Here is an 11,692-nt window from a genome sequence, read left to right as displayed (position 1 = left end):
TTTAAAATAAAAAAAAAAACATACACCGACCTAATCAGAAGATACTTTTCTGACAAGGGCTTGTTTCAGGCTCCAGTCCAGTAGGTGGCGGCAAGTTGGTTTGGCAGCTGCCTTTTGGCAAGAAGAAGAAGAAGAAGGAGGGGAGACGATGACGAGGAAGAAGAAGAAGAACTACTAAAGCCGTTGGCAGCTAGTTAGCCGTTGCTACATACGCAGTCCGGCAGCGGTTAGAGTTAAATACGAGAGGTTTCCATTTGCTGAGAATGAACCCTACCGATGTCAGGTTTGTTCATGTTATCTTTCTAACTTTCACCGTGTCACGTTTACGTGTTGTTATGCACGTTTTCTCTTGTGTTTGTTCGGGAAAGTATTTATGAATCTGTGCTAGCCTGTTGTTAGCTTACCATCATGCTGCTGTTTCGGGTTTTATTCCAAGCGTTAAAGGCCTCGGATCGTGATTTAACACCACCAAATTTAAACAATAACTGAAGTCAACCACTGTATTTAGTTCGCAGTTGGCTTCTGAACAGGCGCTAGAGATTTTAACGTGTTGTATTTTGGTAAGTAGCGTTAGCCATGAGAGTTGGTGATAATCAGTAATCAGAGTCCATAAATTCACCTGACCTTAGACTTTGATATTAAACTATCTGAAATGTTATGTCGCAGTTTATTTAGACTGGTTGTGTTTTAGATGCTTCCGCCTTCCAGGCAAACGAAGAGGATTGCTTTAATCAAGCTAGTAGCTTATCTAAACCTTTATTAAGAGGTAAATGAGACGTGCAACTTTAATTTCCTTTGGGTTTGTGACCTCAGCTGACACAGAGTCTCTCTAACCCAAATAGCTGGGAGGTGAACTCAGGCCGGGTTTGGATCCAGCCAACAGGCGGTATTTAATGCTATCTGCTCATGTGGCAGACAGGGAAGAGCTAACAGCTGCTTCTGCCTGAAATAAATCAGCCAGCAGTGTCTTTGTTTTCCTGCTGAAGTCAGACATTTTACCGGCTGAGACTGTTCATGTCATTAAGATGAAGCTCCTTAATCTGGTTTAAAATGGCAGCAGCTGGATGGGGGCTGAGCCAGAGCTTTGAAATTGAGATAAAGGTGAGACGTTTAATTTATATTTTAGAGATTAGTTTGGGGTAAGAGCACAATCCTGAGATTTCATTTTAATGCCAATTATTATTATTTTTTATAAAGAATGAACATTTTGAGTGGCAATATTTCAATATTTTATGCACATTTTATATCTTTTCTGAAATCATTTTGACGATTTATGGTTGTAAGACCTTGTTTTATAGATCTGCATTTTACTAGAACGCAGATCTATAAAACGCATCAACTGCACATTTTGTTTTTCTCCCCAGTAATAAGTTCCTGTCCTTCGTACTTATTTAAGTAGTTAAAAACTAATCCTGCTAAGTTAAAATTCTTAAATATCAACATTTTAAGTTGTAGTACAAGAGCATTTTTTAAATATTAATTCTTGATTTTTGCATTTTTTTTAATGTTAGGCTTCGATAATAACCTGGTTACTGCTGAGGGAACTGAAAGCAGAAGTTAAGTTGAACTTTGAGCGGTTATGGAAAAAATCTAAATAAATGGAAAAGGGTGTGGACATAATTAGTCATAAGTGCCATTAAGCTGGTAATCTTCATTAAAACCCATCTATTTACCCAAGCTTCATAGATCTAGATCAGTAGTAGTGCTAGTGACATGCATAAAAGGTCAAACTAAAAATAATTTAGTTTTTTTTTATCACAGTTTGTGTTTCTTTGACAAAACATCAGTTTGAAAAACTGCCAGCTCAGCAAAGTTTGGTGGAATCAACTAACTTGCTCTCTCTCTGGTTGCCTAGCAACTCACTAATTCTCTGGTTGCCTAGCAACAACCCAGGTGTAACTAGCAGCAGGGTTTTTTTTTTTTTTTTTTACCACTGTCTTGTTATGCAGGCTTTAACTGCCGGTCTAGTATTGATTAATTTAGATAATCACACAGTATTTCAGATATTTAAATCAATGAAACGTTTTTACTGTGAAGGTTAATTTTCCATCGTTTGGTTTCATTTATGCCGTTTCCTTCCAGGGATGACCTGACGACAGAAACCTCCAGCAGCTTCGCTCTCGTCCTTCATCCCGGTTCTGTTGGCTAGAACTGCCTCTTCATCGTCCCCCTGACCTCTGCTCTGACCTCTGACCCCGTCCCTCCCCCCCTGCGGCGACGATGTACTGCCTCCAGTGGCTGCTGCCGGTGCTGCTGATCCCCAAGCCGCTGAACCCGGCGCTGTGGTTCAACCACTCCATGTTCATGGGCTTCTACCTGCTCAGCTTCCTGCTGGAGAGGAAGCCCTGCACCATCTGCGCCCTCGTCTTCCTCGCCGCGCTCTTCCTCATCTGCTACAGCTGCTGGGGGAACTGCTTCCTGTACCACTGCCAGGACGCCGCGCTGCCCGCCGCCGCGCACGACCCCGCCATCATAGGGACCTAGGCGGCGGCGTCCCGCAGCATGATACTGCCACGCTGCGAGGAGGAGGAGGAGGATGAGGAAGAGGAGGAATCAAAGGGATCCAGTGAGACTCTGCACACCGACCGGACAATCACCGCCTGGAGTCACTTCCTGTCCATCAGACACATGCTGAGCTTCCTCCCGGTTCCTCCGCGGTTCACCTTTGACCTCATTTAGTCTTTTTTTTTCAGTTTGTTTTCCTGTGCATGGTTTGCTGGTTTCAAAACGTTCTCACAGATTTTAATGAATTCTGAACAAAATGCTGAAAACTTTCCAACAGAAATCAAAACGCTGTGAGTTTCTTTTCTTTTCTTTTTTCTTTTTTTCCATCTTGACGTGTGAAAGCGGAAACAGTCGGCCATTTTTATCAACCATAAGCAATACAGGAGGTGAGGCTCGTTTCTCCAGGTGTTGGTTCCTGCTGGGGGAGACGGAGTCGCCTGCTGCAGCAACGGGATCGTTTTAATTTAAATAAAGTTTCCTCTGTGTTCAACCTGGACCGGCGCCGCCGCATGTTTCTGTTCAGCCCGGTGGTACCATGAAGTGTTGCAGCCGTTACAGAGACGATCTGATTTTTTTTTTAAAAATGAAAAAAATGGTAAATTTGAGTTTAAGGTGAAATTTTTTTTTTTTACGAAAATTTACTAGAAAAACTGGAAATTTCAAATCAAATTGACTTTTGAAACTCATTAAATTTCCTGGAAAATGTAATTTCTCTAGCCAATTTTGGACTTTTCAAGCTTGGGAATGTTTGAAAAGCAGAAACTAGCTATTTTTAATATATAATTTGCAGTTTGCTAATTATCTAGAAAAACTTTGCTCTTTGATATTCACCTCAGAAATTTGCTAGAATTTTTCTGAATTTTTTTTTTTTAGCAAATTGTTTGAATTCATTTTTCTAGAGAATCTAAATTTCTAGCCCATTTTTGACTGAAAATGGGCTAGAATAATGGGCTCAGAAATTTCAAGTCAAATTGACTTTTTGAAACTGGAAATTAGTTTGAAAAGTTTCTAGAAAACATGAAAAATTAAAGTTAAACTTCTGACATTTGAAACTCAACTTTAGAATTTTTCTACAAAGTAATTTCTGAGATCTCAATCAGAATTTTTTATTTATTTTTTGGGCAGAAATGATTATTTTCTTGTATTTTGGCCGTAACGCAGTCGTTCGCTCGTATCTGTAGCTCAATGCAACACAAACAATCAGCGTCTCTCAAGTCATGAAGAATCTGAATCGGATTTCCACATCCGGTCCGGTTCTGGTATCAAATGTCTACATTTATTTGCTTTTAATATCTCCTTTTTCTAACTATCTGAACTGATTCTGCAGAACACCTGAACATGAACAAAAATAATAAAAACGGGGGGAAAAAGTTAAACATCTTTTGCGCTCCAGGCTTCAGTTTCCTGGTTGAGCCACCAGAGGGCAGCACTTTGTCCACAATGATTAAAGATTCTCCTGAAATCTTTGGAGATTTTCTAAAATCCAAAATACATGATCAGTATTGAGATTTAAATATTGCAATTTTATTAAGAAAAATCTAAACTTTCCAGAGGAAGGTCAGTAGTTTGTGAATTTCAAACGTAGGTTTTTTTTTTCAATATTTAAAAAATATTTACATGGTAGGTTGAAGGAATAGATTCAGGTCAGTATTATGTGGATTTTAAATTGTTTTAAATGCTTATATAAATTGAAATTTTGAAACATTTAATTAAAAAACAACTTCTAAATAAAAGGTGGGATTTATTCTAACAGATTTAGAAAAATACTGTTTTAGGAATCAATTTCAATGTCAAAATCTTGTATTTTGACATTGAAAATCTCTCAATTTTCAAAAGAAAACACAAAAAAAAGTCCTAACAATAAAGTTAGTTATTTTCCTTTTAGCAACTGGTCAATTGCTAAATGACCAGTTTAGCAATTGTTGCTAAACTGGTCATTTAGCAACAATTCAGTTTTATCCCTTAAATGTTTAGATTTAATATTTTTCCTTAAATTTTCTCAAATTCATGAATATTTAAAAAAAGTTAAAACTGTTCGATGAAGATTAATTCAATAAGATCATTTTACACAAAATTTAGACATTTGGAATATTTCTGAATGTTTATGGCTAAAATATTTTTGTTTTAATATAAATTAGAGCTCAGCTCTGATGTTTTTGTTTTCACTGATAAATGATTTTCATTAGCTAATATTTTTCTTAAATTGACCTCAATTCATGATGAGTACTTTTATTTTTTTTACATTTTAACATCTAAATACTTAATTTTCAGAATGTTTGTATTCAATCTAATTAGTTTGTGAATTTCTTCAGTTCTAATAATTTTATTTTTCATTCAATAACGGTTAAACTTCTGGAGCAACTCGACTCGTTTTGGGATCTCTCTGGTTTTATTCAGTCCTTCTGGGCTTCATAAGCACCAAATATATATTTTTGACTCATCGTGCATCTCGTCACAAACTAAAAAACATCAATTATGATGAAAATAAATCATTTTCTCCAACGTGAAAGAGTCCCAGCCATCTGAAAGCTGCTTTTTTCAGGTTAAATAAATGTTTCTGCAACAGATCGTCTCTTAAAACAAGATTCTGACCAAAAAATAAAAATAATAAATTCAAGTTCTGCTCAAAGTTCTGCAGGAAAACGTCGGTTCTTCTTCTCCGCTGCTGGTTTTTTGGTAAAGTTTGTCTCTGAACTTTTATAAAATGGTAATTTCCGTCTCCAGGTTCTGATACGCTTCATCCTGCATGTCCGCCAACATCTGCTCCATCCTCTGGAAAGATTCGAATCCTTTCTTACCTGAAAGGAAAAAAAAAAAAACGCATCACGAAACATCAAAAACCTTAAAAAAGCGTTCAGGTGATGAACGATTATCGATCAGGTTTTTACCAAACGATAAAACGGTTTCCTTGGCGACGCCACGAAGATCTTCGTCTGCCGACCTGCACAGATCCACGATCCGCTCCACGCTCTCCGTCGCCTGAAACGCGACAAAGTCAGTCAAGAACTGGATAAAAAAGAACTGTTCGTTTGATTCTTCTCTGGTTCTGCTCACCCGGAGGCATTTCAGAGCCAGACAGGAACCCGTCTGGATCAGAACATCAGAACTTTTCAGGCTCTCTGTGTAGAAAACCACCGACTGGAGCAAAAACAAGAAAAACACACAAAAAGGGATTAACTGGGATTAAACTGGGATTAATGGGACGTTTAACTGGAACTGATGAAGTTTTAATTAATCAGTTTTATTTAAAACTTCAGTTTCAGAACAGAATTTTGAGTCAAAATGTTTTTAATTCAAGTAAAATTTTAAAATTAAACATATTTCCTAAACTGTTTTGAGAAATGGATAAAATAAACTTTGTAAAGTTGATGCAACTAAATGACAGTAAAAAAAACTGAATAGCTAAATAGGTATACACAGTAAAACATCTGATAAAAAACATTAAATAGAAATACAAAGATCAAAAATTGTATCATTTCTAAATCTATTTTTAGAAATTGATTAAAAAAAAAAGTAGGTAAAACTTAAATGAAAAAAGACAAAATAACAGTTAAATATATTTGAGATAAAAAAATAATTTAAAAAAATTACAAATTTGTTAATTTTCAAAATTATTTTCAGTAGGAAAGAATAGAAAATTACATGTTTAAATAAAAGGTAAATAAATTATTTAGAAACCTCGTGCAACATTTCAATTTAAAATGGCCATTTTATTTTAAAACGTCTTTATTTTAAGCACTTTGCATGTGAAAGTAAATAAACAATGAAGTTGGGATCCTTAAAATTAAAGAGAGTAAAAGTATAAATAACAGAAAGTGTGAACCGGTCCGGTTCTTCAGAACCGCTGGGCCCACCTTGCTCCTGAAGGCCTTGCAGCCTGCAGCTCTGCTGATGCAGCTGGCTGCAGCTTTGCACACTTTGTGGTTGGAGTCCACCAGCAGGGCGGCGACAGTCTGCAGCGTGCTCTGCAGTGGGAGGAGCTCCGACAGGCTCCGCCCCCTCAGCTTGTTTAAACACTTCCTCCGTTTGGGGCCGTTCAGCGCCGACAGGATGTACTCTAAAAACAACACATAAAACAACAGATGAGCTAAAACAACAAGCTAACTGTGAAGCTAGGTGAATCAGCAGAGCAGAAGTAAAGGACGTTTTATTCAGTTTGTTCACTTTTTTCTCAGTAAAATTCTCTTTTCAAGAATTTTCAAGGCAGTTCTTCAAACTTTTCCAGCACCACACTTTAATGAACTGAAAAAACAGACAGTTTCAATTCACAATTATATGATATTATACGAGTTACAACATCATTTAATTTCCATTTGGCATCAATAAGTGTTTTTGAATTATTCATTTCCATTAATATGTCTTGTGACATATAAATGGAAATGACATATTCATTTTAGTAAACAAGGTAAACTAAACTATAACAAAATTTATGTTTTGACTGGTCAGAGAACAACACACCATTTTAATAAGAAATCCCTCAATTTTCATATTGTTTAAACTTTAAAATATAAGACAATCAATAAATCATTGAGCCGTTAGGAAAAATAAATATTCATCACTTTGAAACAATCCAAACGAATGGTCTTAATGTCAATCAATGACTTTCCTGCTGAGATTAAATACTTAAAACACTAAATACAGAGGAAGGTATGAAAAAAAGAAAATGCACATCAAGTTTTCTGGCATTTAATAAAAATAATTCCCAAAATTATTTCTATCTAACCTAAAGCAAGAAAAGTTTATTCTGATTTAAAAGGGATTATTATGCAAAATTCACATTTTCAGGTTTTTTTCTTGTTCTTCCTTTCGGGTTTCTACTGCGTATAAAAACAGCCCAAGAGTTTTAAAAAAAATAAAAAAATACACCAAAAAACACAAAGATGTTTTGTTGGCAAAAAGTTAATATTTTTGGTTTCTGGAAAACATTCCATGGGCACTACGCCGTTACCTAGCAACCTCAGCCAGCCCACTCCTGTTACCTAGCAACCTCAGCCAGCCCACTCCTGTTACCTAGCAACCCCAGCCAGCCCAGCCCTGTTACCTAGCAACCTCAGCCAGCCCACTCCTGTTACCTAGCAACCCCAGCCAGCCCAGCCCTGTTACCTAGCAACCCCAGCCAGCCCAGCCCCGTTACCCAGCAACCCCAGCCAGCCCAGCCCCGTTACCTAGCAACCCCAGCCAGCCCAGCCCCGTTACCCAGCAACCCCAGCCCCGTTACCTAGCAACCCCAGCCAGCCCAGCCCCGTTACCTAGCAACCCCAGCCAGCCCAGCCCCATTACCCAGCAACCCCAGCCAGCCTCGCTCTGTTACCAAGCAACCTCAGCCAGCCCAGCCCCGTTACCTAACAACCCCAGCCAGCCCAGCCCCGTTACCTAGCAACCCCAGCCAGCCCAGCCCCGTTACCTAGCAACCCCAGCCAGCCTCGCTCTGTTACCAAGCAACCCAAATGGAGTTCCAGAACATTTGGTCAGCTGGTAAAACTGCTAACAAATTAAATGTTTAAACACAAAATACAAAAAAAGTTACAAACTAAAATCTCTGTAAAAATGTTGAAGTTTTGTAGCATTTAGCAAACAGGAATAATTTAGGTCATTCTGACTCACCAAAAAAAAAGAAAAGTTTAGTCTGATTAACTTCAAATGCTGAGAAAAGATGATTTTCTATTAGGTGTATAAAGATATCTGGCTTCCACTGTTAATAATGTCATAAAGTTCATTGGATTGAACTTCATTACGAAACTGCAGTTTGGATGTCAAATAGAGAAATCAAGCACTTTCCAAACCTGGAAAAAGCCTCATTTTCAGTGCACCGCTGCTGCTGCTGCTGTTTTCTATAAACTGTTTTTGATGCTTGATGCTCATTTTCCTTGTGTGAACCTTTAATTTATACCCGATGCTTCTGTTAAACCTGAATTTCTCCTTTGCAGGATAATGAAGACTGTTTCTGTTGCATTTTAACTGAAACTGAAGCATTTTAAATGATTTCAACCGCAGAAGGGAAAGCCGTACCTTCCCTGGACAGGCGGGAGATGTGCTCCCCCAGATCCTGGAAGCTCCAGCGCTTCAGATAAACGGAGAGCTGGAACAGAGTGACCCTGTCGGGGCTGCAGACGGGCCGGCAGCCGGGCAGCAGCCCGCAGGGGGCCTGCAGCTGCTGCAGGAGTCTGGAAAACACTGCAGAGGCGACAACACAGGGAGAAATGCACAAAAAACGTCCCCGCGAACCCGTCAGGCCAGTTTGTTCTCCAGGTTTGTACCTCGCTCTGACTGTCCAGGCAGCTTGGCCTTCACTTTGTGAGTGTAGCGCCTCTTCAGCGTCCTGGAGAAGTTTTCCACGCTGCAGTAGAACGGAGAGCCGCTGGCATTCACACACTCCTCCCAGAACAGCAGGACACCTCTGGACCTCTGGGCCTTGGGGAGGACTGCAAGAGCACAGAGAGCATCAGGTCAGGGTCGGTTTACACAAAACATGCTCATTAGAGGTTTTGCACAAAATCATCCTTAGATAAGGAGATTTTAAGCTCTGTCTATTTTGAGCTGTTTTACAGCATCTCGTCACTTTAAATCCAAATAATCTGCTGCAGATACCAAATTATTCTACCGTACATCTTTGAAAAGCAGAAGTGGAGCCGCCTGCACAACCAACAAGAATGCAGCAAGTGTTTTCTGGACAATAAAACAACAACATATGTTGCAATAGATATACTATCAATATCAATAGATGATACATCTGATGAAATATTCACTGAGCTGCACAGCATTCTGGGGCATGTAGGCGCAGGATTAGCTGATCAACCTCTTAGCTAGCTAAGAAAAGTTGGAGGCATCAACTCACTCACTCGCTGTTTGGTTACCTAGCAACTCACTCGCTCTTTGGTCACCTAGCAACAACCTGTTGAGTAACTTGTGCAGCAGCAGTTTCAGGTTTTTCCTCCTAAGTGCTTAGAATAAAAAACAGTGGAGTTGAGTGAAAACTAGATAAAACCGTAAATGTCATGTGCCACCAGGTTGGCTGGATTTCAGACATTTAAACGCATAAAACTAATCAATCGTTATTGATATCGACTGACAAAAGCTTATTTCAGCCATATTGTCCAGCCCTACTGAACGGTAAGTCGAACAAACATTTGTCTCTTCCAGTGCATACAATGATAAAACCAGCTGACCAAACATGCTGGAGCTCTGCTTGGGGTTGCTAGGTAACGGCGCAAATGTGACTTAATCTGAAGGTTTTTGAAACGACACCAAAAAAAAACAACCGATTAACTAATTCTGTTTTTGCAAGCGCTTGGTCTGTTTTTAGAAACAGTAGAGAATCAAACGGAAGAATAAAAACATGTAAAATGTGAATTTGCTACTGTGAGCAGAATGATTTCGTGTCCTCTGACCGTCTCTCGGTGTGATGTTGTCGCTCTTCTCTAGCAGCAGACCGCTGACTCTGTCCAGAACCGCGGTCTGGTTGGACATCTCCTGCAGCAGCTCCCGCCGAGACAGACTGAAGTCGCTTGTTTTCATCATCTGGAGACAAATCATCACTTATTGGCTGCAAAATGGCTGCTGTTTTTATGTCGTTGTTATTCATTTCATTTTCTGCAAAATTAAACAATAATTTTTTGAAGTGTTTTTTTTTTTTTAAAGTTTTTTGTATACATCGGGTTGTGTAACAAAATTACCAATAAATATACAACTAAAATATTAGATCCAAGAAAAAAAAATTGCCCAAACCTTTTGATTAAATATAAATTAATATTTATAATTTTTAACTGCATTAATTTAAAAATATCTTTTTTTATTTTCAATCTTATTGTTTTAGTTTTCTTTTATTTATTTTTGACATTCTTATTTTTTTTCAACAGTATTACATTTCTGGAAATAATGAAATAAAATATAACAGTAAATACATTTGGAAAATAAAATAAAATTGAAGTAATATTTTTAAATGAATACTGTTGAAAATGATCATTTATATTACACAATTTATAATATATTAAACTTCTTATATTAATTAATGTAATCAAATAAATTGAGAAATTATTTTTTGCATGATATATTTGGCACATTAATAACATTTATTTATTTCCATATTTATTGCCATTTTGACAGGATCAGCCTTCCATATGTGTGATGATCTTTAGTTTTTGAATTGTTTATGTTTATCTGGTGGTTAATTTCATCTTTAATCTCACTAATGCGGCAGGGTTAGCATCCCGTACATGCAGCAGGATGCAGCAGATGTCCAGGTGTGTCTCCAGCGCCTGGTCCAGACCCCAGTTCCCAGAAGTCAGTGGGGCGAGGACCAGCTCGCCCTCTGAATCCGATTGGCTGCCTGCAGACAGGAGGCCCAGACTCTTCAGGGTGCTCTGCTGGAACGAACTGATGCTGAAACAGGAAACGGAAACATTCAGAACCAGCTGCAGGTAAATTCATCTACATTTTCACAATTTAATTTCCTTTGGGATCAATAAAGTATTTTTGAATTGAATTGACTAATTGTGTAAACTTTTATAATTTAAGAATTTAAGATCATTTAATTGAGTTTCACTACATCCGTTGCATTTTGCCGCATTTTGCCGCATTTTGCTGGACGATAAATCGTCCCAGAATTTATTGCGATAAACGATAACATTGTTGTTTTGAGACCATTTTAGGTTAATATAATGGCATAATAATGGAAAAACACATTCGAAGATCAACAGACTTTAATTTCTAATGAACATTTAACACTGAAATTGGAAGAAATTTTAAATATCCAAAATAAATAAACAGAGAAAAACAAATAAAATGAATTATGAAGTTTCTGTAAATAAAACTGAGGGCAAGTTGAGACCAAAACACCAAAATCAAGACATTTAAAATCCAGTTTTGGTTGAGAGAGAAACAAAAAAAATAATTTAAAATGCAGTTAATTGATTAATTGTGGCAGGTTTAAGTTTCACACGATAACTTAAACGCATCTAGATTTTACTTTAATATCAAATTATATTTACTCTCAACTTAAATCATTTCTGGATTCCAATGGAAAAACTTTTATTCAATGCTTTTTACACGATTTCCAGTATTTTTATAAATAAAATGTATTTCAACTTAATAGGTTCACCATCTCCCACTTTATTAAAAACACTAATATTATTTTAGAACCTAACTAATCTGTTAATCGTTTTTATTTATATTTCCCCATATTTCTGAG

The 11,692-nt window shown here is 37.6% G+C and overlaps 2 protein-coding genes across 11 annotated transcripts in view; one reads left to right on the top strand and one right to left on the bottom strand.

The window, feature by feature from the left end:
* Positions 1 to 124: 124 nt before the first annotated feature.
* On the top strand, positions 125 to 3,001 carry blcap (bladder cancer associated protein). The gene is made up of 2 exons (XM_008408332.3): positions 125 to 283; positions 2,083 to 3,001. Exon 2 carries the CDS (start codon positions 2,221 to 2,223, stop codon positions 2,482 to 2,484), a length of 264 nt encoding a protein of 87 aa, XP_008406554.1. The 5' UTR covers positions 125 to 283; positions 2,083 to 2,220; the 3' UTR covers positions 2,485 to 3,001.
* A 1,871-nt stretch (positions 3,002 to 4,872) lies between these two features.
* ripor3 (RIPOR family member 3) overlaps positions 4,873 to 11,692 on the bottom strand; it is a 39,538-nt gene continuing 32,718 nt past the window's right edge. For all 10 annotated transcript variants that reach the window (XM_017304584.2, XM_008408321.3, XM_017304585.2 and 7 more), the window contains 8 exons: positions 10,719 to 10,884; positions 9,894 to 10,023; positions 8,763 to 8,927; positions 8,515 to 8,679; positions 6,360 to 6,562; positions 5,560 to 5,643; positions 5,394 to 5,484; positions 4,873 to 5,303 (listed from right to left, as the gene is read on the bottom strand). In XM_017304584.2, coding sequence (XP_017160073.1) covers positions 5,203 to 5,303; positions 5,394 to 5,484; positions 5,560 to 5,643; positions 6,360 to 6,562; positions 8,515 to 8,679; positions 8,763 to 8,927; positions 9,894 to 10,023; positions 10,719 to 10,884 — 1,105 coding nt within the window. In that variant the 3' untranslated portion in view covers positions 4,873 to 5,202. The remainder of the gene's footprint in view (positions 5,304 to 5,393; positions 5,485 to 5,559; positions 5,644 to 6,359; positions 6,563 to 8,514; positions 8,680 to 8,762; positions 8,928 to 9,893; positions 10,024 to 10,718; positions 10,885 to 11,692) is intronic.

Source organism: Poecilia reticulata, chromosome 5, assembly GCF_904066995.2.
Source record: "Poecilia reticulata chromosome 5, P_reticulata-male-v2, whole genome shotgun sequence".
NCBI classification, from domain to species: Eukaryota; Metazoa; Chordata; class Actinopteri; order Cyprinodontiformes; family Poeciliidae; genus Poecilia; species Poecilia reticulata.
This window is presented reverse-complemented; position numbering and strand designations above follow the sequence as displayed.

Bases quoted from the DNA above. Each gene is read 5' to 3' on its own strand.
- blcap (XM_008408332.3), top strand. From the start codon at position 2,221: ATGTACTGCCTCCAGTGGCTGCTGCCGGTGCTGCTGATCCCCAAGCCG.